General features: G+C 42.8%; 1 protein-coding gene across 1 annotated transcript in view; it reads right to left on the bottom strand.

Annotated features, from left to right (window-relative positions):
• Positions 1-26251, bottom strand: part of FRAS1 (Fraser extracellular matrix complex subunit 1) — a gene marked incomplete at its 5' end in the record, with an annotated part of 109381 nt that overhangs the window by 46560 nt on the left and 36570 nt on the right. The window contains 10 exons of the mRNA XM_009701218.1: positions 1808-1961; positions 5197-5523; positions 8457-8541; positions 9740-10010; positions 10622-10765; positions 11392-11532; positions 11761-11901; positions 13668-13814; positions 17305-17451; positions 20272-20424. Of these exons, the coding sequence (XP_009699520.1) occupies positions 1808-1961; positions 5197-5523; positions 8457-8541; positions 9740-10010; positions 10622-10765; positions 11392-11532; positions 11761-11901; positions 13668-13814; positions 17305-17451; positions 20272-20424 (1710 nt within the window). The remainder of the gene's footprint in view (positions 1-1807; positions 1962-5196; positions 5524-8456; positions 8542-9739; positions 10011-10621; positions 10766-11391; positions 11533-11760; positions 11902-13667; positions 13815-17304; positions 17452-20271; positions 20425-26251) is intronic.

Here is a 26251-nt window from a genome sequence, read left to right as displayed (position 1 = left end):
AACAATACGTACTCCTATAGAAGTGAGTATTTTTTCCATGTAACAGAGCTGTGTTGAGGCATCCTGTGTGCTGGGAGGAGAGCCAGGGAAGACACTGGTTCTGTTTCTAGGGACAAAACAGGAGGTCCAGCATAAAGAGATGCTCAGAAAGACCAATGGCTCTCCGGTGCCCAATCGCACAGAACCAAATCAAGCCCTGCAGGAGGAGGTGACCTGGACAGAGATCTTCCTTCCCTAATTACATCCCTTTTGTTTGGTTTCAGAGTCTTGAAATAAAGGGCAAGAAGCCTTCTTTGTCCACACACTTGTGCTACAGAAATGTAGTAGCTAATTCCAAAGTGGTTTTCTTTCTTGTCAAAAAATCAAATTATATATTTTCTACAAGTATGAATATCTTTTCCATTAGTCAAATACTAAGATAGGCAGATAAGCCCTCCTTGATTCAAGACCCATTTTCTACATTTCTCTTATTTTTTTCCTCCTTCTCTGTGAAATATTATTTTAGATAAAATTTTGAAGATCATTGATTTTTACTCCTTATTCCTCACCTGCAGCTACAAACCCATTTGTGTTATTGCAATTAATTATAATAGAGATAATTACGGTGATACAAATACAAGATTATAAATTTTGGTTAGGGTTAGGCAGCAGGAGACAAGCTCCTCAGGGAAAAATTCTTGTTTTCATGTAAATGCTTATTAAAAATGAGAAGACAGTCCTTCATCTGCAGAAAACTAATGGGGGAATACAAATTAATTACTTCTCTTCTAAATTGCAAAAATAACATAATCTATGTTTCCATCCGGCACTGGCAGCTGTTATGGAAACCAGCCTGTCCTTACAGCAAAAGGCAAAAAACCAGCACTGATGTTGCTAAAGGGATCCTCTAATTTTATCTGGCTCAGGAAATTAAAAGCAATGATATAATTTCATAGAAGTGCAAAATATATTATTTAAAGACATGGTTCTAGTGAAGAAAATGGTGATGCTACGCAGGAAAATAACATTTTTCTTTTCTGTCTGTATTTCCTTTCCCTCCACATACGATGTCTTCTCTTTTCCATCCAGATTTTCTCAGTTTGTATCTCAGCCACAAATCCCAGTACCTTCCACACTCCTCCTTGGCCTGCATCCAGAAGATAGTCTGTAAGCTGCAGTCCTACGCATGAGGTTGCTTGTGAAAGCCGTTACTCTGAGAGATCAGAGCCTCTCAAAAGGACTTTGAAGACAAGAATTATATACGGATGAAAATGTCTGTTTGAGTCAATAACCCCTTCCATTAGTAGAAATTAAATCATATATCATGGAATTTCGGGAGTTCTCCAGTTCTTCAAGGTAAAAATTTGCTCAGCAGTTTCTAGAGGTAGATATTACTCTATGCTCCTCTTAAACCAGACATTCATTCCAGAATATTATCTTTTGGCAGTGCGCAAGATTCTGCTCTCACAAGGCTGTAAATCCACCAGAATTTCACTATCACTAGAGAAACACAGTTGCAGAAGGTCACATTACTAGGCAGGACAATAGTGCTTCATCACTTTGCATGCCCATTTGAATTGGAAAAAGATGAGGTTAGCAGCACTTAATCTGTGTGGTATTATAAGGAAATATTCCCTCAAATGCTATTTGTTGCGGGCAAAATACCATGGAAGAATCACATTCCCATAGGTCTGTGAAGAACATCCTTTCCCCCAGAAGTGACCAGAACCCTGCACTTTTATTTAGCAGATGGACACCTTGGGGCATGTGGGGTGAAAAGCAACATCCCACAGCTGCTTTTTGACAATGAAACTCCAAAGATAATTACCATGTCTTGGCTGGTCCTTGATGACAGTGTAGGTTATTTCGGAGTCACGGGCACCGGGTAGCTCGGCGTGCAGAATTGTCTTGGAGATCTGTAACATGCCTCCCTGGGGCACCCAGACCAAAGAATTTGTCACCAGCTGAGGGCTTCTGTTATTCTGCATGCAGGGAGACAGCAGAAAAAGGCTTAACTGAATGTCAGCAGTCCTGCACTGATGGAAAGAGATTTTCAAGTGAAAAGGATCAAGCAGAGTATTTTGGAATTTCTTATGCTTTCAACCCTGGTCATCTGCTTCAAGAAATGGCTGTGCAGCCTTCACCTATATCCCTCAGACCCAATTCTCACCTGGTAGAACTGACCTTGTCCTCCAATGTTTCTAATTTCCCGTTGTTGACCCTAAACCTTCTTGACCTCAGTCTCCCTCCATACTTTTGCCTTTTACCACCATTCTCATTCTCTCTCCCCTTGATTTTTGACATGTCTTGACAGAATTTATCTCCATTGCACAGTGAAAATTTCACTGCTATCAATATCTGAAAAAAAGTATCCAGTCTACTACACTAGTTTGATTGGACTGATGCTGTGATCCTGCTTGTTAATAAGAACACATTCATAAGACAGCTTTTTGCTCGGTAATCTTTAAAAAATATATTTAGCGACAAGCTATTGTCTGATCTGAGTGCTCACCCTGTGTTCAGCAAAACAGCTAGAATCACATTAGAATTTTTTCTTTTTTACTGATACCTGAGCATACAGTTAGCAAACCACGTCAATGAATTCACAGTGCAGGAAAAGTGTTTTCAGAGAGTCTGGGGAGGCTAACATGCTCCTTGGTCCATGCTGCAGTTACCTGCTCCCAGGTAGGGCGAGATGCAGTGTCTTGGAGACCTCCCTTAGCTGGATCTCCTCTGGAGGTCCAACATACCCCTAAAATAAACATCTTTTGTCTTTTTCCTGCATTCCCCATAGCCTCTCAGAAAAGAAAGGCTTCCATATCCCGTCAGCAATGGGCAGATCACATGTCGGTAGGTCTGACCTCCTCTGACCTACAATACATCATATTTTCTAGGGCATGGGCTCCTGTTCCCCACTGAAGCACCACTGGTGGGGCTCTGCCAAAAATGAAGCACCAGCAGGTCTCAAATTAACTTCACAGAAGCTGTAATTGATAGAGAACGTCAACAAAAATATATAGCAGGGCAAATCATTATTACGAGTTCTCAAAATAGAGGCCAGCTGTTCAGACTGCAGTAGGTCAAACAAAGTGTTTGGATGGGGGCAAACAGGGAAAAGCAGGCTGTTAGCAGCCAAAGGGACTAAAAAAAGCGCCTTGCAGGAAACAAGGCACACCTCTTGTGAAGAAACAAAACCCTCTAATTCATAATATTTGGAAGATTATTTTGTCCTTCGTTTATGTTTTCACACTTTCACTGCAGTGTTCCTGTGGATTAGTGTCTGAGAATTATACTGTCTGAGCCCATTGAACAGGAATCCTGGAAATGTCCTTTCACACCAGGACTTACTATATGAAACCATCCAGCAGCACATTATAACAAGCTCCGTGTACTCAGATAAGTAACATGGTTAAAAAACCACACCTTGAACTCCCACACTTCCAGTCAGGGTCCTACCAGGCTCTTCAGCAATCTTTGGATGTAAACTAAGGAAAAAAAACAAGTGTCTTTGCGTGTTTGTCTCAACAGCACCTTTTCAGAAACAAACCCTGCACGCATTTCAGCTCCCAAGGCTACTCTGCAAAGACGACAATTAGGATGAGGCAGGAGCTGGGTACCTGCCAGCCCTACCCTCATACTAAAAGCTGCTCCGCTCTCACCTCTGTCCCCACCTTCATTCTTCTCCGTAGCCAAGTGCTGCACAAAGAGACTTGGAAAGATGAGAGACAAGGAAGTGCAAAATCGGCTAATAAAAGAAACTACACTCAGCAATTCACCATCACTGGCATTTACAAGAAGATGCTTAATCGATAGCAAAAAGAATGTGTTACAAACAACACAGAGTGGTGTCCCAGCATTTTTACAGTTCTTCTGATCTTACAAAGGCTCCTTAGGGCCACGTAAGTGATCTGGGTAAAGAAACCACAGGCAGGGCTGCTCTCATTCCAGGAGTCTAATAACTGCACCAGCCTTGAAAGCAATCCCTTTTTCATTCCCAGACTGATGTATGAGTCATGTCACTAATTATCATTAACTACCACTGCAGCTTTAGGACCACCTGCAGGGTCCAAACAGGATCAGTCCCTCCTTGAGCTAACTACATAGATGCACATAGTGCTTGTAAACCTTACTTAAAATTTTCATGCCCAAGTTGCTGTGAAAGGCATCTAACACAGTAGAGGAGAGGGGTAATATTATCTCCTCCTAACTCCTTTTCATGGAGTGGAAGCACTCAAAGACTGTGTAATTCTCAGATCCATACATAAAAAGACTGCAAACAGTGAACTTCTCTGACAGCTCTATTTTTCATTACTCCTTCACATTAACTAAGGGATAAGAACATTATTCAGCTTTTTTCCCTTCTGTTTTATTACAACACTACAATACCAAAACTGAAATGCTTGCAAGCACTTCAGCAACTTTAATTTTTTTCAAGGCTCCACCACACATACCGTATATGTATTTCATGGCTTGTTTGGCTGGGGTTTGTTTCATAAACAAATGGAAAAGCACCACTGTTTCTAATTTTACTGCTGTAATCTCTATAAAATTTAACACAAACTGCCACTTCATGTCCAAATACAGGAGCGACAAACAACCATTATTTAATTATGAACTGAAATAAAAGCAAGAAACAAAAATTAAAATTCTTCTTAATAATTTCTGAATTTAGATATCTGTGCCCTGTCCTTAGGGAAGTGATTAAATAGAAAGATGCATCAAGTGAAAGATTTCAGTGGAGCAACACTGAGTGAGCAGCAGAGATCCTGACCTTGGGAGACAGCCCCACCACCAAAGTACCACTGATACACACTATTAGCCACGTTGTTTAGCTCATGCACAGTCCTTTTGTGTCTCCCATCACACTCCCATCAGCCTGGTGACTGGTTTGCCTGTCTCATCAGCCCTCTCTCCCCATCATCCACTCATTCTCTAATTCATTGCCCTTACCAGTGCAAAACTCTCACCTGCAACTCCAGAAAATCTTTTTATCAAATAACTATGGACTTTGAATTGTCAAAGCTGCACAATTTGAGCTGAACCATTCCTGTCGCAAAACAAAAATTCAGGTGACCTCCAAAACTCAATCAACCCACTACTTTCTCCTGCCTCTGACCACAGCCCGTCAGTAAGGCAGGATTAGCGACACCTCAGGGACATAGTGATACTTCTCCAGACTTCTAATTTCCCTGTGAGGGTTTATGTCACAGCATGTACCTTGGGAGCAATCTTAACGTGGAACAGGATGTTCAGGAAGTGGTACCCATCGTTCACTTGCAACAGAACTGCATCATCCCGGGTGTCAGAGCCATCGTGAGCATAATGCAGCAGTCCGCTGGCAAGGTCATCCAGGTGGACTATGTGGACTGCAGAAGCCGAGGCCCCAGGAAGTTTGATCAGCCGTCCGTGATGTGGAGGCTCTAAAACCATCAGCACAACATCTTGAGGATTGTCGTCGTCTCTCATGCCAAGCAACAGTTCTGTTATAGTTCCAATTTCCCCTCTGTGGACAAGGAGGGCCTCATTTCTGAACACATATGGGGCCTGAAACACAAAAGCAGCTCTTAGGTGTTTGCTAAACCTTAGCAATTTGATCATGATCAAAGTCTGTAATGAAAAACATGAGGTTAAGGGAATTAGCTCACTTCATCCCTGGAAACCTGCTATTTCTAAGCAGCAAAGAATCAGTCTCTGCACTTTCCCCCCCCAGCAGGCAGATCTAAGAATATCTAGCAATTTAGACCAATTTAGTTACATTAAAAGAAGATTCTCATGCCACAGCAAGCTTAGGAAAGGAAAAAAACTTGGGACATTTACACCGAAAGCAATTTAGTTATCAGCTAAAGCCTGTATTCCCTTTGCTGTCTGCACGGCTAAGAGACAAAGGACACAGTTTTGCCTCATTACCATCCATGGAAATTCAAATGAAAACACGAACCCCAACTATTTTGGAAGGTCTACATGTTACATGCACGTCTGCAGGCCCGACTGGAATGCAGGCACCTCAGATGCTGAAGATTTATGTCTGTGATTAATCAGTTCAGAGTGGGTTGGGGATAGAGACACACCACATTCTCCCTGTGTATAACCTACAGCTTCGCTAACTTAGACATCTTTCAGAGTGCTGATGCTTGAGAATAAGACTCCACGCAACCTGCGTGCTCAGTTTATCTGTTGAAAATGAGTTGCAGAGAGGGGAAAAAAAGGAAGCAAGGAAGAATGCCAGGAGAAGGAGAATAACCTACACAGGATACTAATAGCAGTGAGTCAAACTGAGAGGCAGAAGCTCGAATTAATGCTTCTAAGTAGAAATAAGACAATCAACTAACACTGAAGGATGTACTTCTGCTTGTCTCAAACTGACAAAGTCCATCTCAAAGACAGAAAAACTGGGCATTGTCAGCATCAGTATTTATTTATTTTCACGTTTCCACATTTCTGCTGGTTTAAATTAGTTCTCCAGTTCTTTCTTGTCAAGAAAGTTTAAATCTGCAGTCTCTATCGATCCCAATAAACATCATTTGCCACTGGTAATACCATGCTTCAGGAGGGAGGTGATCCCGCAGAGACAAAGTCAAAGCCCTGGGAACATTCATCAGAGTTAACTGCTGCCATCTCACCTGTGTACAGCTTATCAGGGTTATTAAGGAACGGCAGGCAAAATTCCTGTTATTAAACTTCACTTATGTATTCTGGGGCAGTGACTGCAGCTCTTAACTTAGGTGAATGTCCTACTGAGGTAAACAAGAGATTAGACTAAGCAAAGATTTCAGCACCAGCCAGAATCAATATACACACAACGGGATCAAAATCTGCAGTTTGTCTTACACTGAAGGACAAACTAGAACACTTATAATTTCCAGAAGCTACGGAATGACTAATATGGAATATAATGATTAAAAACAACCATGTACAATTAAAAAAAAAAAGTAATTCCTAACTCCGAAGATACCACCCCTCTAGGATCTCAGTCTGGAAAAAACCCAAGCAGTGCAAAGTCTCAGGATTGTCAGAGAACCACAGAAATTATGCACCTCAGGAGGAGTTCTTTCCTATAAGGAACCCTAAATACACTAAACTGGAGACGCCCCCCACAAGTCCCCAGCATGCTATGTAGTGAGCAAGTCAGCAGCTCACCATGGTTTTGAGCTGCTTTCTGCACTCAGCATGAAGCACAGAATAGCACCAGCACCTTCAGACATAAACCCATCCACTGCTGCAATGATTAAAAGAAATGCATTTCTTAAATTACTCATTGTGATGATGGACGTTGAGTCAGGCTTGTAGGCAGGAAGGATTCAGCACTAAAAGAGAAAGGATGATAGCCAGATTTCCAGTTACAGTTTTATCAAGCCATTTAATGCCCCTCTGAGGATGTAAATGGGCCTTAAGAGTAGCAGGTTCTCATTTGTACTTTAAAGTCTCTCTATACTGCTAGAATATGCCAAGTAGCCACAACAACCTCAGTTCAAGCAAAGCTATCTGATCAAGCTTCCAACTAGACAGTTCAACTATGGAAAAAGCTCAGTGCCAGCTGCGAAGCCTCCTTGGAAACCTGGACCTCGTCAAAGTGAGTCCATGGTGAACTTGCTGCCACTAATGACCAGCAGCAAGCGGGAAGCTGGGCCGGGCAGCTCCAGCACATCCACTGCCCTCGCAGTAGCATCAGAGGAACACACGTAGCTTGAGTGGGAAACAAAGCCTGTCCAGAGGGATGTGATGATATCACCTGTTGATAGGCTGAGCTTGGCACACGCAGCTAGGCTGGGCTTGAACTACTCCTCCTTTCTGTAATGCCGTGCCCTCTCCCTTAACGTGTATCTTGCACATCTCTTCATACCTTGCCTTTTAGAGAGTCTACCCTTAGAAAAGGAGTCACAAATGTACTGCCTGTGTACCAGCTCTTGGGTGAGGCCCCTCCACGATATCGTGCTACAGCCTTTAAATAACAATAATATGAGAGACACGGACCATATGAGAGACAGTACCATCAACTTGCCTAAAAGTGGTGAGCAGTTGAAGAGATACACTTTAAATAGGTCATGCTGATTTAATTCCCAGCTGCCCTAGAACAGACCATTTAAGTAAATGCTCTTGACTGTCAAAGCATCCCTACCATAGAGATCAATCATTGTTCGATTGCCCTGCAGTAAGAGACTGAACTAGACCATCCGCGGATCCTAAGAATAATGTAAACAGTAGGGACTCCTTAGCCCTCACTGATAATTGCTCTATGACTGCACAGCTACGAGTCCCCACACAAGCAAATTACATGCGTCAGCTTCTTCAGTCACTTACTCCAAGTCCAGTTCTTCCATATGACTCTTGGTTGCCTCTCAACTAAGTGAGAGTTAGGTCTAATTTGCCTGACCTGAACTCCAGCTCACGTTCTGCCCAGCTCCTTTGTTATCACTGCAAGAAACCAAGGCTCCAAATGGTACGAAATTTGTGGTTGTTTCCAAGCTTTGTTACATTACCTGTGTTGAAAATGCTTGAATGTTGACCACTTCAGGATGGGAGAAGAACTGTTGATCGCTGACCTTCAAGGCAAACTGTCCTTTCCTAAACAAGTCCCCAACAAGCCAAAATAAAGGATAATATACATTAATGAAGTGCTCTTGCAGGACTCAACAATGACAAAAATACTATAAGTTCAGTAAAAATGACTAACTTAGTGACAGAAGCTTTAGCTCAAGTTTTTTCATTTATGTTTTTACAGTATTTTTTTCTGAAGATTCACAACACTCACAACATGTAATAAAATACCTGTAACTATGTAATAATATACCCTGATTTCCCTTTAACTAATGTTACCCACATATGACGGCATCTCCAAGATAAAGTACCGATTCTAAATGTCAGTTATTTGCTGCTAAAGAAAAAGGTCACTTATCTGGCTTCAGAACAGAGGCTCCCACTTTTCAGCATTTTTGCTTCCTATTTACTTTTCAATAATGCCACCCAATAACCCTGAACATAAAGTAGCTATGTTTCTCAAGACAAGATCCTGACATTTCATTGTGACTACCAGGCAGACAGGGAAAAAAAGCATGCTACAGAAACACATGCCTTAAGCCTAGTGAATGTGAGCTAACCCCTGGCATCAGAAGGACACCCTGAAAGTCTTACTGAAAACAACGGATCAAAGAACACCCTAATATATACAAGCAGGAATTTAGAACAATTCAGTCTAGTCCCAAGGTTTTATGGTGATGTAAATCAAGTGTGAAATTTGGCACAATGACTGGCTTATTGCCTGGCAGCAGGAAAAATCTGCTTCCTTGCAACGTGCTTGCGGTGCGAGCATTGCCAGCTACTAATCACCACTAATGATCCCAGGACAGTAACAGAGCTCATACTGCAGGCAAAGAAGTAACGGCTGAATGCTGATTATGCCACAGAGCATAGTGGTGACATCATTTGATCATCTTCTTGATAGTGTCAATAAACTGTAAGAATCAAAATAATATGCCAGTTTTAAACCCACAGCAGAGTATCTTAAAGATGAGACAGACTCCTGCACCCCCAAAGCACAACAGGTTTGGCAGCTGGATCACAGTGACTTCTTATACCATAACAGAGAAGTTCTGCACCATCATTTATACTATGGTACAGTATAAGTACATCAGTAATTTAATTAACAGAAGTGAGAAGTGTGCTTCACTGTAAGAAGGTTTCCAAGGAACAAGGAAATACCTGTTCTCAAGATACGACAATTTTTTTAAGGCAAAAGCTCAGACAAAAGTTTCAACGCAGTTACCTGGATTTCTCTTTGCTGTGCACAAAGCGGACTCTCCTCTCCTTCACATCCTTGCAGGTGAAGTGGTCGCCTTTGCTCAGCTGCACCTCTTTCCCATTCACCACCATCACCAGCCTGCCGTTGGAGGGAGTGCTGTCGATATGGAACAAGAGCTGTCCTGTGTCACCATCCAGATCACGCACACCCAGTAAGGAGAGGTCTAGGGGCTTTACCCCACCAATCCCTACTGTGAGGGTACTGTTCACATGGATGCTCGAGGGATGCTTGCTGGCTAAAAAGAAAGAAGGGAAAAGTATTACTGAATGAATTACAGTCACAGGCTGTGTTAGCATCTTGCCTGTCTCTACCATCTTTTGGATAACAGACCAAACCTGTATAATGCCCTGTTCGTTACTGACCTAGGCAGGCAACGACTCTCTCAAGAGGAATTGCAATCCATGCCAATCCCCACTACGATTTTGAGAGGCTTGGGCGAGTCACTTCCCCATCACAAAACTCAAAGCCAACACACATTGGCCTGTCAGGCAGAGGGACTAGTAAATCTTTATTTAGAACAAAAAAAAGGTAAGCAAGTACTACAGTTGATTTAGTAAGGGATTTCCCCCAAGATATTTTTTCATTTGGTTTACATTGATGATAAACGATGCTGCAATTGGAAAGATGTGCCTCCATACCTAATTAGGTAACTTCACTTAGAAAACTGAGTACATGCACATTTTATGCAACAAAAAAGTTGGAGAAAAATAGCTGCCAACTTTCAACAGTCAGAATGAAAGTGCACAAAACTGAATTCCAAAAACGCCACTGAATGAACACTACTTCTGGCCTTAAAATCTGTTGGAAGCCTGCCAGCTCGGTTGCTTTATCATGAGAGACACTCACCTTCTTCACACTCTCTGGTCCACATATTGCCATAGAAACCCTGGCCACAGGCAGAAACACAAATCTTATTCTTCAGAAATGTAGTGCTATCACAGAGGTGGCACAGGCTGTCACTGTCGCACTCCAAGCATCCAGGAGGACAAGCTGAATTGGATGGAAAGCACAACCCCATTGAGACACTGCAAAAACAATGCAGCCACTGGTGCGCAGAGCTGTTCCCGGGGCTCAGAACAGAAACACCACTGTTGTTTTGTCTTACCTACCTGACAAAAATAATCAAAAAGAAGGGGCAAAGAGTTGAGATAAAAGAGTTGTTAAGAAGTTCCTTCCTCATGTGACCACTGCTTCCTATTGACTACAGAGAAGCTGAGATGATCTTCCAAACAGAAGAAACACGTTTTTAAGTAACTGTTATACCATTTTGAAAAAAATACTACAAATATACATTCAAGTACCTCACAGCTTGTTAACCCACTAATACGACTTTCTAAAAATGTGGGTTTAATACCTGGTTTTTTACATACAGCGTGTACACACATATCAGTAGCCATCTACGTTGAATCTCATTCCTCCTGAATTAGGCAGGTCTCAATGCAGACACTGCATCACCTCAACAGCAAGTTTAACACAGCATCTAATCACTCCCTCTTCACCTCAGCCTTGGAGAGAAAAAGCAGTGTATAGAACATAGACTACAACCCTGGTCCCTCTCCACCACATCACGCTACAACCCTTGTCCCTCTCCACCACATCACGTTTACTTTGCTTACCTGTGCACTTTCGCTGTGCATGGTCTGCATAATATCGCTTCCCGCACTTGTGAACACAGTAAGTGTCCAAGAGGAAAAACGGGGCTTCGCAAAGGCTGCACTCATCTGGTTGGCGACACTGAAGACAGTGTTGATCACACCCTAAAAGTCATAGGTAAAGAGTTCAGCTCAACACCGCTTTCAACTGCTTCTTGCCCTGTGCTGTAACACCCTGCAGGAACCACAGGTCTGTTGCGTGCGTGTGCTGGAGGGCAGCGAGAGACCTTAACCTAGAGCGTGCCTCCTGAAGGCAAGATGGGCACAAATTGGAGACAAGCAGGGAAACATGTTGGCAGCAGTGATTAGAAGTAACGCTCAAGAAGAACTCACTCTGGCATGTGTCCGATTCCTTGTAGAAAGTGGCAGGGCACTGTTCCACACAAGCTCCTTCATGGAGAACGTAGCCCTCCATACACTGCAGGCAGTCGGTCCTCCGGGGACCTTTACAAGCATTACAGCTCCAGTCACACTCTGGAAGAAAACAAAGTCAATGCAGAACAGCCCTTTCTGGGGTGCTCACCCTATACAAGTGCTTAGCACCCGGGGTCTACAAGCTTCAGGAATATAAGCCCTATAGCAAAGAGCACATTAAAAACTGTTGGAGCGATACTAAAAAAAAAAAAGTAAGTATGACTTGTACTGAGTGACTTATTACAACTCAAGATATGTTTTTTTTTTCCCCCTCTTGGACTAAACATGATTTAAAAAGGGGTAATGGTTTTAAACTAAAAGAAGGTAGATTCAGACTAGATATAAGAAAGAAATTTTTCACAACGAGGGTGGTGAAGCACTGGCACAGGTTGCCCAGAGAGGTGGTAGACGCCCCATCTCTGGAAACATCCAAGGTCAGGCTGGACCGGGCTTTGAGCAACCTGATCAAGTTGAAGACGTCCCTGCTCGTTGCAGGGGGTTGAACTAGATGACCCTTAAAGGTGCCTTCCAACGCAAACCATTCTATGATCTATGTTCTAACTATGTCAAATTGGGGCAGGCTTGGCTCTTGTTCAGCATTCAGCCCTGCTAACACTGGCACAGTTTTGTGGCCCAGAAAGCCTGACTTTACCCCCTAAATAGCAATGCTCTTTTTCTGCTGACACCAAGTTCATTGCTTTTTAGCAATTATCCACCCTGCTTCATTATCTCCTGCTTTCAAATGACTCTGACCAAAAGAAAATGAAATTGTTCTCCCTCACAGTCCAAATGTCCCTCTGGAAAGTCCACTGGCCAGAAACACACTGGATCCAGCTGGGATCAGATCTGCCTTCACATGCCCTTGTACTCCAGTCTTCAGTAGAGTCCCAACCATGCCCGTGTGCCCAAGGACTACTCAGGCTGCCAACACTACTGTTTGTTTCTCAGTGGCACTTAGAGGGTCCGTATCAACAATTAATGACAGACGCACTTGGCTGATGAGACAGACAAATTGGCAAAAGTAATAAGGGTGGAAACAAGGACTCATTGAGGTGGGCTGAACTACTCCAGTCCGTGTAGTTTGTCCAAGACAAAGCCAGGGCAAGAGCCCTGCCTCATTCCAACACCCTGAACACCAGACAATGGCACCTCTCTAAAGAACTGCAACGTTAAGGGGACAGACGCTACCCAGTTAAGCTAGGTTCAGGTACTGAGGGAGCCAGTGAGAAATGAACACTGAACAACATGTCATTTGTATTATATCCTGGTCTTAGTGGTGTTAGCTGCGATAAAGCCACGTTATCCTCACGTATTTCCATTATGGAACACTCTCCTTGGGAGTTCTGGAAATCTTTCAAGTCATGTGTCTTTTAAATCACTCCAAAATGTTGTTTCTGCAGTCATCCAGTGATGCAGTATTTAATAAGGCAGAGAGAAGCAGGTAAGTACACAAGGCCCTATAAGCCCTCTAAAAAAGATTTAGCCTGGTAAACTCACTTGTTATTCAGCTGACCCATGACTAAATGAATTGCTGGACCCGACCCTTGAAAAGTTTGCTGGCTCACTTACTAAATCATTTACAAGAGAAGAATTTGCAACAATCCGGTTTCACTGAAAGGTTGAAGTATGTGACAGCAGACTGCTGAAAAAAGAGAATGAACTCTAAAGCCCTTGCAAGTAGATTGCCACTGAACAACTACCCCCCTCATACACGTTTTTTAAAGCAGGCCACCTGCACAGATCATGCTGCAATGTAACGGATTCTTAGCTGAGGCACTCGCAATTTTTTTTGTCCTTTTTTCTTTAAACCAGCAGGTATTTTTCACCTCTGCAAGTCTTGCTGGAAAAATCCAGATAATACTGCTGAGCACAGTTCTCATACTGGCATTCTCCAAACAACAGGACCTTAGCTGGATCTCTGCAAGACGTACAGCCGGCAGCTGATTCACAGCTCAGGCACTGGCTGTTGCAAGCTGTGGAAAGACAAAGAAAATAACTGTAATTATTGACGCACCAGCCAACTGTACAAGTAAAAATGGTATTACCCTGCAGCCTTGCTGCTCCTCTTGTCCTCTTTGAGACACACGTGGAGACTTCAGAGTTTTTGCTTTTGATATTCCTTTTCACAGCCACCAAAATGTTAAAAGCCTCCTTCCATTTCGAATAACTGTTACGTCTCCTCACACTGCTTCTTACTCTCCTCTGGACAGGTCAGGGTAAAACATTGACCTTGAATTCAAATCCCCAAATAAGAGCTTTCCTTGTCTCTGTTTTTCTTATTTTCTTTAAGCAATCCGTGTTTCCTATGATTCCAGACTTAACTCATAAACGCACAGATTTGGAGACCATAGTAGACTGCTGCAAACCTTGGTAGGACCAAGGGTCCATTTAATTTCACTTAATGTTTCGACCTTTTTATTTGCACACAGTGTGACATTTTGGAGCTATAGGGAGCAAATAAAGATGCCAGGAAAAAATAATTCAGGGATTTACTGAGCCTAGGATCAAAGTCCAGAGGTTCAGAATATTTCAACTCACCTCTTTGATGCCCAGGCTCTGAACTTCTCAGAAGGCTGTATTAACAGCCAAGTGTACTCAGTGCCAATGTCAGAGCTCCTAGCTAATTCACAGCAGAAGATTTAATAGGAATGTGCTATGAAAGACTGAAAAATATTTCCTAGCCCTCTGCCTATGCACTGAAAAGCTTGCTCTGATTCTGGTGAGACAAAGCTTTACAAAAATAATATGCAGAAAACTCATGGAGGTTCACATGTCTACTTTATACAAACAACTGCAACTGCCCTGCTAGCAAGTACCATGACGGCGTATGCAAAAAGGACTGCTAAATTCCTGGTCAACTACCCCTGAGTGTCGCTAAATCCATACAGAGTCAGAATCTCAGCCCAAGCTCAATTCTGTACTTAGAATAAACAAAAAAAAAAGCTCTGAAAACACAGCCCCAAGTGTTTAAACTAAAGAATAAAGCATAGCTGGCCATTTTTAATGGAAAAAACAAACAAAACCTCTCATTGGATTTAGTGCAACTACAGTTCAGGTGCTAAATACCAACATGTTACTTGCAGTTACTTGTCGGTGATACGCTAATTGTAGAAATCCACTTCAATTTGCTTTTAATTCAAGACAAAGTTTTATAACCACAAAACCTCAGAATACCAAAGTAAACGTGAAAAAAACTGCGCTGCTCTCATTGAAGCGAGCACCCAGTGCCCTTTGAAATAGTTACTTGTTTTAGCTCATCTAAACAATCACAGAAGGTCTGTATTTTATTGAGGTACGAATGATTTCTAACAAAATGTTTACTTAAAGAATCTAAGAGCTGCTTTTAGGTGCTGTGGTGCCAGTCTAATTTCACTTAAGAATACTACATGAACAAATTACTATTTGTAAATGCTACAAACAGCCAACTACTAAAAGTATGGTAAAACATTCCACATGAGGTCTAAATCTATAGAAGTCAGGTTACCCACGGAGGCATGCCAGAACTGTAAGCAGAAACTGTATTTGAAAGCAATCCTGTCTGCTTGTTTTATCAGCATGACTCCCTATCTGTGTTTTTAAATCCATGAGGAACTTATTAAGCTCCGCACTGTTCCTCGGCCAGTATGTCACTGAGTTTAAAAATATCTCCGAGAGTCCACACATGCACTCAATATCTCTCTGAACTTCATTCCAAACCTGAGTTCCTCAAAAGTGTAATGCGACTAAAATAAACATTGAAGAGAGCCCAAATTTTCTCAGCCTAACAGCCGACCTCCGTTTAAACAATTTTCATTACCTCTAAGTGGTAGTTTTCCAGCAGCCTGGGACAGCTTATATCTACATGGCTTATCAGTAGTACTTCACTTGAAAAGGCACAAGTGACACTTGGAATGACAAAAATCCAATGCACCAACACACTTTGCCTTGAGCCTCCTGCCACAAGGATTACATACACTTCTTAAAAAGCCATTTGCAATAAGGAGATTAGAGTACTTGAATTTGCTTGCAAAAATCTATTTGCGTTTGAGCCACTGAACCAAATTCAGGAAGAGTACAGTCCTCAGGAACATTCCACTTTTACCATGATGTCCTGAGGGAGGAGACAACAATAGGAAAGTTTTCATTAGAAAAGGGCATTTTAATTAGGAAGGGAGGTATTCTGGTGTAGTTAGCAGTAAGAAAATCCATTCTGCAGGACAGAGCGGTGAATATCTTGTAGAGCTTGCAGGAAACTAGCCAGGACAGTGAGAATCCCATGATTCCTTTTTTTTTATTCATCTTTTTTATTACTTTCCTCTTTTCATTATTATTGAACAGCTTTTTTTCTGTCAACAGAAGAATGGTACAAAGTCTTCCAACTATTTCCTTGAACTTATGCAAGGTGTCTCCATTTCTGCTGATAAGATGGAAATAATAGTTTCAGGAGAGCCATATATTTCAAGAAAAGGCAGGTAAAGCTGACAACCATATCAGTTTCCTCCTACAGGACTTCATCCGCAAAGAAATTGGGTCTAGATAGGATGACACCGATACCTATACTCAGTGCACTGCAACAGAGTTATTTTATCATAAATCAGGATAATCTAAATCAGGATAACGCAGGACTTAACAAATCTGAGTGTTCAGGTTCACAGCAACCAAACCCCTTAAACACTCACTCATTTTTAGGTGTGTGTATTATAGTGGGTAGATTCAAGCAGATTTTATCGTATTTTTTATGTCTCTGGGCCATATCATTTTGCATTTTGGGACATCAAGCCCAATAATTATGTGAGGAATAACCCAACTGACGTCAGGGCCAGAGTGAGTATAGAATAATAAAGGAAAAGAAAGGCCCTGAGAGATTCACAAGGGACAGCAGTAGGATAAAACATTACTGGACTTAACACCAGATCAATTGCATCAGATCATTAGGAGGTAAAAATATCACAGCTCAAGTCAGTCAGGCTGTGCGTACCAAGCTGTACCTTGTTTCTACTGAGGTGTCACATATGGAAAAACGTAGCATAAATGGTATAGTCTTAACACAGCTTCCATGGCAGGTACTGGCAGGTAGTGCAGTGGGAAGGGAGTTTCTCGTAATAAGAATTGATTAAAACTGGTCTAAACTTGTTACATTTTCACAAAGCCCAGAATCCACCAGTACTTTCGGCCACTTTTCTGTGTACCACCCAGACAGCTTAACAAGGAAGCCTACACAAACTCTCCTGCAGATTTTTACTATGGGACCTAAAACCTCTTTTCTTTGAAGTCGGTAACAAAACTGCAACTGTGTTCAAATTTAAACCATGCTGTAGGCTCTGTTTCTTAGGCAGCTAATCACCTCTGTCAACTCACATCGAATTTTTAGGCACTTGAAATCTTTCTTTTCCTGGCAAGAGGAGCGGTAAGCGAAGGAACAAGAAAAGACATGTTGGTGAATCCATTGTGGAAAGCAGAGATGGCTTGGAGAGAGACACTCACGTCTACAGGTCTGCCTGTCATCCCTGTAGTATCCCGGGGAACAGAGTGGCACACACGTGCTGGCGTGGGAGAGAACCATGCTGGTGTCGCAGGACGCGCAGGAAAAAGGGCCCTCGCCGGTGCAGGTTTTACATGAAGGGTGACACCCTGCAGGGACAGCAAGAACAAGTGTTTCTGTTCAAGGAAAAGCAGATCTTCGAGCAAGTTTCACAAGCTTCAGCAGAAGCACTTTCAAAGACTGAGCATGGTGATATCGAGTAGCGAAAAGTCCCTACTAAGTCTAAGCCCTTACTGGTGCACAGCGCTCAGGAGCAGAAACACAACCAACCCACCTTGTGACAAATCATTAAATGGCTTTATTTGTGCTCTGTGCCATGCACACTAGCTCTCTTCTCCCCTCCTCTTCTTTCTCTCTCTTTTTACCCATTCCTCTTTACGCATCTCCTTAAGAACAACCCTACAGGATCTGGCCAAGACCCATCTATCAGAAAAGAGTAAAAAAAATATGTCAAGCATGTAACAGTACTTCTCTCATGCTTTTTCTCAACTAGTTTCAGGCCAGATCCCCCTGAGCCTGATGTGCTTTATCTATTTAGGAGCTTCTCTGACAGCTCCACACCTCCCTAAAGATTTACATCCATCCCTTCGGCAGGAGTTGCACAGCTGCTACCTATTCCAAGAAGCAATACCAAGAGAGAACAGTCAATCTCTATGTGCCATCTCCTTTGTAGGCCTCCGTCATATTTCCTCCCTCCTAGGGTCTCCTTTTTTTCAGGCCGAAGCACTGTGGACTACTCAGCTGCTCACTGTGCAGAAGCCCTTCGTCCCCCACATTCAGTCCTGCTGCCCTTCCCTTTTGAGATGGGCAGAACTGCTCACAGCACGCAGCTCCTTTAGACAGCGGTAGAATTAATTCTTCTATTCCTCTTTCCTTTTGTACTAGCACCTAACATTTGATTTGCTTTTTCAATGTTGCTGAACACTGGGATGCCATTTTCACAGGCTGATTGATCATTACTTCAAGGTCACAGCAAGGATGCCATCATTCCGTATGTGAGGTTAGAACCGGGTATCCCTGTGTGCATCATTACATCTGCCTATACCAAACTTCCATCCCTTGCTTTACTGCCCAGACACTCAGTCTTACAAGATTCTGCAATTCTTCATAGCCAGCAATCCCACTGACTGCCTCAAGTAAGGAAGTACATTACTATCTTTTTCTTTCCCTGCATTTTTTCAGAGATATTTTTATGGCGCCCCTCTTGTTTTCTTTCCCTGTTTCCTTTCCATCCCCCTGTCTCCCACTTCTTGTGCTTCTTAGTCTGATCGAAGAGATTTAAAATATCACAGTGGATGAGGCAAATGTATCCTATTAATTTCTCCAAAGGGGGTACATACTCACAAAATTCTTAGTCTGTTTTATTTCTTGATAGACCTTTACCTAAAGATTGATGCCATCATTACACCTATCAAGTCAAATTAATCATGAGTGAAAGCGGACAAAGAAATCAGAGAAGCGACTGCATTATGCTGTGCTGGAGATCTTCAAAGCTAGCACAAAATGTAACATGAGCTTTGACACAGCCTGAATAATGCAAAACTTCTTTTACATGAAACCTTTATACTATAGGGAAGAAATGTTATCCCTAGGCTTAAATTTCCAGGAAGGCAAAATATTTCTCTCAGGGGTCTTTCCAATTAAATGGCACAGAGTGTATTTCATACATCTCCCAGATTTAATTTGTCAAAAAAAGGTAAATAAGCACAGAGTTCCCAGAGTGCTTGAGAGAAGCTTTGAAACATTAACCATCAGATGTTAGATTGGATTAGGAAATGCTACTTCCAGCAAAGGAATCCTCTACATCTTAATTGTAACGCGCAAAATTTCTTGTCTTGATTTCTTTGTCTTAAAATAAACTGCAATACCCTTTGCTCAGCGTAAGATGCATTGGGCTTTAACATGTCTCTGTCAGCCACATAACAAGAAAAGCAACTTCCTTCCTTCTAGGAGTCCAAGAAATATAAAGCAGCTCAGACAATGATCAGAATATGAAACTACATAAAGAACAAAAACTGGAGGAGATCCAGGGATAGGTGAAGGCACAGAAGGGTAGAGAACAAAATGTGCTATCAGTGCAGCTTCACCCATGCAGCTGGAGTGCTGCATCCATCATGCTAGCCTAAAAGGCTGAATGAAATTGGCTTTTTGTTTTAGAAGCTGCTATGGATGATCGCCTTTTGGACCATTACTGTAGCAAGACAAGTCTCAATGAGAGACTTTAGCTAGGATGACGTTCCATCTCAGGCTGCAAAACATCCTGAGAAGTTCCTACCAGCCAGAGTTCTGTCTTCTGTGAGCAGAAACTGCACGGCCCTTCGAAGCACGCATCCTGAAAATATTTTCAAGTATCAGCATCCTAGAACTGTGCTGGTACCACACAAATTGGAGACTTGGTGATGGCCACATGGAATTTACCCTTTATTGTGCTTTAGAAGCCCATCTCTTCCTGGGAGTGATCTCAGGGTAGCTACCCTACATAGAACATCATGTACTGTCATCCTATGCTCTGTGCTACCAGCTTTGAGAGACGGGTGTTATCAGAGAGAAAAGCTCACCTACACCTCCTCCTCACAAACATACTGCTGTCTGGTACTCATTACACTTATTAATTGCATTGTAACAGCAGCCTAGGTCCCAGCAGCCTCAGCACGTGCTCAGGACAGTACACAGGTTAGCAGACACAGGTTAAAAAGGTGAAAGCAGACACAGGTTACAGGGAGCAAGAAGAGAGTGCTCCCAGTCAGCTGGCAGAGTTATTAGCCAGGAAGGACATCTCCAGCTCCCAGTGCAGTGTCCTGCCAGCTGGACAAAGCTTCTCTACTAAATAGGAACCATTTCATGGAACATTTTGCAAGGATCCAGGTGATCCCTTGTAGCTACTTGAGGCATCTGTAGGGACTACTCACTTTTGCAGGCACCATTCTCCACATAGTATCCCACCGGACAATCCGGAATGCAGTGATCCCCCAGGAGCAAGTGACGGGCGTTCTGGCACTTCAGGCAGATGCTGCCGGTGTCCCGCAGGTTGGCCACACACTGACGGCACAACGGGTGGCAGTCTAAAGGAAGCAGGGAATAACAGAGACTGTGATCACAGATGGACAAAACAGAACTGCTAAGGGGAAATACATTGCTGAGAACTCAAGGAAGACATTAGGGACGTAACTTTCAGAGCCCCTTCCTGCTATTCCAGCACAAGGGCTGGGATCAGGTGCTAAACACTGCACTTCCAGATGTCTGCAAGAGAAGCGACCAGAAATTACCACATTCAAGGAGCATTTCTTTCCTCTTGCCCTCAGTCCCATTATGTGCTCTTCCTGAGCATCACAACATTTTCACTTTTCCTCAGCAACCACGTTCTCCACATCTCTCCTGCCCCATTCAAGCATCCTCTTTGCCATCCTTAAGTGAGCTTGGGAAAGCTTTGTACAAAGCCAACTCAAAGCTCTTCACGTTCCCCAAACCTTTCTCTGATTTTAGGTGCTTCAGCCTACAAGGTTTATCTTTAACAAACTAGGCTGGCAGCTGTAGGCATTCACCTCCCTCTGCTCCTACCATTGAAAAACGAAGAGCACAGCCTGTACAGCTGTATGGCCTTCTCCTGTAGTTCCTACTGCTCAGATTTTCCCACACAAATGAGACATCTGTACCCTGAGGAGGCCACTGCAGACCTAAAAGCCAAGCCAAGAGCAGCATTTAGAGTTGCATGAGAGTGCCTCAAAACCTTTTCCTTTTTTCATTTTTCCCCAGCAGCACACAAGCTTGTGTCTCCTGACCTCTGCCTGAACTTAGGTGCTTCAAAAGGTTTTACAACAAGCCTTTTGTATGCACAACAGTGCAGTGTAAGGCAACCTGGAAGCCAAATTAATCCTCATTATGGTAATTCAGAAAGTTATAAAGGAAATGACGACTGTCTTGAAAGAAATGTAATAATGAGGCTTGATTTGAGTACCTGGCCTCTTGTCAGATTTCTACTGAAGGTTCAACTTTCTGTCTTTTGTCTTGTGTGACAGCATTGCTCCAGATTGTCAGGCAATCTAATTTTACAAGCTGAAGACAGGCTCACATCGGAGTCTGGGGGAATTCTGCATCCATACCTGCAAGAACCTAACAGTGACTGGAGTCTAACCCTAGCCTGACTTCTGCTATATGTTACACATAGACGATTCTTACCAAACACTGGTGGAAAAGCACAGATGCAGCCCAGAAATTAATGCAATTCTGACTGCATGCAGGGATTCAAGGTCCTTAAAGCAGCTGTTTCCTTCATCTCCTGACTTTACAGGGTCTATAATCTAACTAGTTTCTGCCCCACACTCTCAGCCTTGTAGGTAGGAAATTTAACAGCCAGAGGGGAGGTAAAGGTGTGCGAGAAGAAACATTATGGTTAAGATAGTGACCCTGTAGATTCGCAATCCATCACTGACAGGACAGTGGTAAGAAAAGAAAAGCAGCACCTGAGGTCATGCTCTCGAACTCAGCGACAAACCTCAAAATCTCCTTGGAGGGGTTACAGCTTACAGCCGTTATCGTACTGCAGCTTCTGACTGCACAGGAGAACTCAATGCCCAAGGTATCATCCCACACATCTTCACAGCCAAAGATCCCAAACCTGTGCTGACACCAGAGTGGAAAGACCTGTCATCTATCTGGAGCCTCACTGAAGCCAGAAAGGATCACACGCAACTCACCGCAGAGAGCAAGGACTATGATATTCTCCAAAATGCCCTGAGTACTATATGTAATTTGTATGCACAGGGCTGGAGGTGGGGTGAAGAGTTTTATGCACTTATATTCAATAAAGTTAACATAAATCCAATTACTTTCTCATGCTTCCACGTTTACCTGGCAAGTTGTCTACTCCCCTCATTGTTAAAATAATACTCCTCCAGTTTAATCTCCTGCCAGATCCAATGGTCTCTCTAATAGAGAGCTTTGGCTATAGCTATAATAAGTAACCAAACTCACTGTGTATGGTCAATAGGCTCCATAAATAGAGAATAAAAATGAGACAGAGAAAACTTAGGGTGTCCAAATAACCAGTGTCTACCGTAAATAACTAGCTAACTCTCAACCTAACGTTTAAAAAGCTAAGTATCTACAAAACTAGGCGCTGTTACAGCACAGTTCTCTTTTTACAGCCTTAATGGTTGCTCCTACATATTGGAAGAGTTCTTTTTCCCAGCTACTGTTTTAGGATAAATCAGCCCCATCACCCTCTTGTTCCTTTGCAAGCCTGGAGATCAAAGAGCACACAACATGAAATAAAAAGCCAGAACTGACGCTTACGGTGAATTTAAGGGACATTGGGGAACTAGTGCAAGAGTAAAGGAAGAACTGAAGTGCTTTGTTTTGGAAAAGATTATTTAAATTTTTCACAGCAGGCTCCCTTTGAAGCGGGGACTAAGAGAAGCAGAGTGTTTTCTTTATGTTTCTCAATAATACTGCACAGCCGTATTTGCTTCCTGCTTCTGCCTTCTCCCTGTCAACCCTCACTCCAGCTCAGCTAGCAGGCAAGTCACTGCCTGCAGGCTTTGCATTTTCCCAGGCTTCACATCCCATGTTTGTTGCAGGTCAGTGCAACACAGCTACTTAATTCCCTTAGACTTCTTCCAGTATCCAAACTGGATTCTTCAGGGCAGCATGTCACCTCCTTGCTCGTAGTCTCACTGCCTCCCTTCTCATCTTTTGGAGACTACTGATTTGCCTCCCATTGTCCAAACAAAACTTTCTCTTGCTACTCTTTCAGCTGGCTTTAATTTCTTTCTTGTCAATTCACCTCTATGTAAAAAAAAAAACCAAAACCACCTTACCTATCACTGATCTTCCTATAAAGCAACTTTCATTGTAAAGTATAATTACCTACACCGATTTCCATTTCCAGAGTCACTTTACTTCCACACCCTCTTTAGCTTTCCCTTAGCAAGCAAACAAAGAAAATAATGCCCTTCCTATATAGAAAGTATCTAACAGATATTGTTCCCTTGCCTGTCAAGACAAAGGCGGCTGTTTGCGGAGACAAAATCATCTCTCAAGTGTTTGTGAATGCTCATAAAGGAAACCAGAGGCATTTCTACCTCTCAGTTCCACCATTTGCTAAGCGATCAACCACTTGTATTCTTTAAGTACACCTCTCCTCTTAAGGGCTCTTTAGAAAAAAAATTCCTGATGCAAGTTTCGTGCTATACTCTAAGGCAAGGTATGAGGTTTGCAACAGAGCACTACTTTAAATCAGTACTTAAAACACCATGCAATTTACAGGCATGGCAGCATGCAAACATTCTCTAGCACCTTACAGTAAATCCAGAAAGAAAATCTGTATGGTTGATTCGGAAGGACATCTAGCACTGACCAGGATTTTAGGTTTGATTTGGTTGTTGGAAGGGCTTTTTTGCCTCTCCTTTAAAAGACCTGAAAGGGAATTTGCCACACAAACAAGCAAGGTGAACTCCTGTGCAAGGGCAACCACGTTTGCAGGGATCTGACTGCATCTTCTGAAAAGGGTGGGAGCTTCTCTAGGCAGCGCAAGGTGGATGGTGCCTGGCACAAATGGGCCCAGACCAAAGTAGGGAAATGATCTTCCATTTTCCTCCTCCCGCAGCTCAGCTGTTGATTTCTGTAGAAGGCTGCATTTCAGTGACTAAGTGGAGCTAAGCCCTCAATCTCCCTCTTGCTCTGCTCAGCGAAACTCCAGCTCTTAGTGATGATATCAATGTCTCTCTAAGAGTATGGCAACAGCTCATTAATTTTACAAGGAGCAGAATGTATTTCTTGTTGTCAGAGTGTCCCCTCTGGAATTTTAAGAGCAAGGCAGAAAAGCTTGTTACAGGCATCCTCCTGAGTGAGCTCTCCTGGTTTAACTTTGAACATTTTTGCAACTGCACACAGTCTAAGAAAGCGAGGGCCTGAGCAGCTGAGCATGGGGACTGGGAGTTCCCTTTCAAGGAAGATGCAGCTGGAACTGAAGATGGGACCCTGGGGGATACTGTATCAGTGGGTGTTTTGAGTTTCATGTCACATCAGCTGCCCTTGCTACCAATTCTGGTAGGTGGTCCTTTGCATCCTTCTGCGCCTTAGCTGAGCACCCAGTAGAGAGCTCAGTCTGTGAACTCCTTGCTTCGGCCACTGCACTTTTCTAATTGCCCTTCCACCGAGTCAGGAAAAGATCAACGAGGAAGCCTCATGATCAATGAGAAAACCTCAAGGCAGGCATAGGATTTATTCAAATCAGAAAAGTAAGGGCAAGGTTTTATGAGCAGGACAACAGTTTTAGTGATGGTGCTATTTTTCAGACTGGTGACTGCAATGTTTCCTGAAGCTGAAGTTGTCCTGGATAAGAGGGAGAGGGAAACCAAAGAGTTTTCAAACTGTGAAAATAAAACCCACAGAAGCCCTGAGACTCAACAGGGGACTGCTAAAGCCAGAAACACATTCCTGTACATACACTTTAGCTATAAAATAAAATTAATCAATCGAGCACTCTCAAAGAAGATGGGCACAAATTCAGCGTGCCCAAACCGGAGCTTAGAAACTCATTGATCTTTTGAAACTCGAGGCCATTTTGTCTTTCTTCTGCTTACATTTGAAATGCTTATTTGATAAACTGCTGAAAACAAGATCTTTTTTTCTATTAACAAGGCAAATGTTCCAATCCTCATTCAGGTAACATGTACAATAACAACATTAATTCACAGGCAATGGTTTCAAGTGATGGCTGGTTTTCTCCATCCTGTATGAAAGATTTTCCCCTGCTGATCCATAAAGTATGACAGGTGGCTATAATGCACAGCAGTCCCTATAAGTCGTAACACAGTTCTGCCTGGAGGGTCAGGAATTAGAGATAAATGGGAAGATAATTGTAAAAAAATATTGCTTTGGGAAGCAAAGGAAAAAGCTTTGTTAGATTCTGATGCAAATCATATATTATGCAAGTGTCAGGGGTTTTAATGTTCTCTTTTATGGGACAGCTGCTCTTTAACTGGTAATTAATAACTTGCAAGGGCAAATTCAGCATTTCAATCAGGGTTGAACGAGAAGAATGAGTGAAATTTTACAACCTGGATGTGGAGCTCTTTATCTCTAGCAGAACTGGCAATGCACATCCTTTGCTTAAATGTCAGACATAAACTTGGCACAAAGAGCAACACTCCTCAGATTGCTGATCCGAGACCAAAGCACAACTTTTTTTTAAAGGTAACAAATAACTATGTTCCTCTACAAGGATTTTCAAAACTTCAGTTAGACAAAGAAACATCAATGCATCTATTTGCAAGACCATGTGAACAATCAGGGTTCCCACATTACAAGAGGTATCTGTACTGGCCTCTCGAAGGCAGGACTGACACAACAGGGCCGCATAGCAAGACTAAGGTTGGAGCTGGGAGGAGGAAAGGTGTCTCCTTATGCTCTTGCTGTGCTGCACTTGGAAAGCCCTCTCTCCTGTTTTGGGGGCACAGATCCAAACACTCAATATTGACAGTCAGTGATGCCAGGCACTGTGAACCAAGCCTTGAAAACATGTTTCCACTCTGAGAAGACAAGTCTCCAAACAGTGGCCCATGTTCAACACCTACAGGCCTTCGAAATAAAGCTTGTTAGTTTGCAAAGAAAGGATGCATCACCAGACTGCAATTGCTTTGGAGCCCAGAAAGCCAGGCAAGGTTCTTTGCAAATGATTCATCACTGTCAGCATAGTGTGCCTGGAGGTCAAGCCTTGCCCTCCACATTGCCTGAGTGAGCCCACTGTTTCCAATTTCTGCTCCTCATTATTGTCAGGCACTGTGACGTCCACCTAATCACCTGGGATTTTGGGAGCAGGCTTATTGCTCAATGACACTTCACCAAACTTACAGCTAACAGCAGTCTAAAAGGGATAACTGAAGCACA

This window comes from Cariama cristata, unplaced genomic scaffold (genome assembly GCF_000690535.1).
Source record: "Cariama cristata isolate BGI_N322 unplaced genomic scaffold, ASM69053v1 scaffold12975, whole genome shotgun sequence".
Taxonomy (NCBI): domain Eukaryota; kingdom Metazoa; phylum Chordata; class Aves; order Cariamiformes; family Cariamidae; genus Cariama; species Cariama cristata.
Note: the sequence above shows the minus strand (reverse complement) of the source record. Positions and strands in the feature narration are given on the sequence as shown.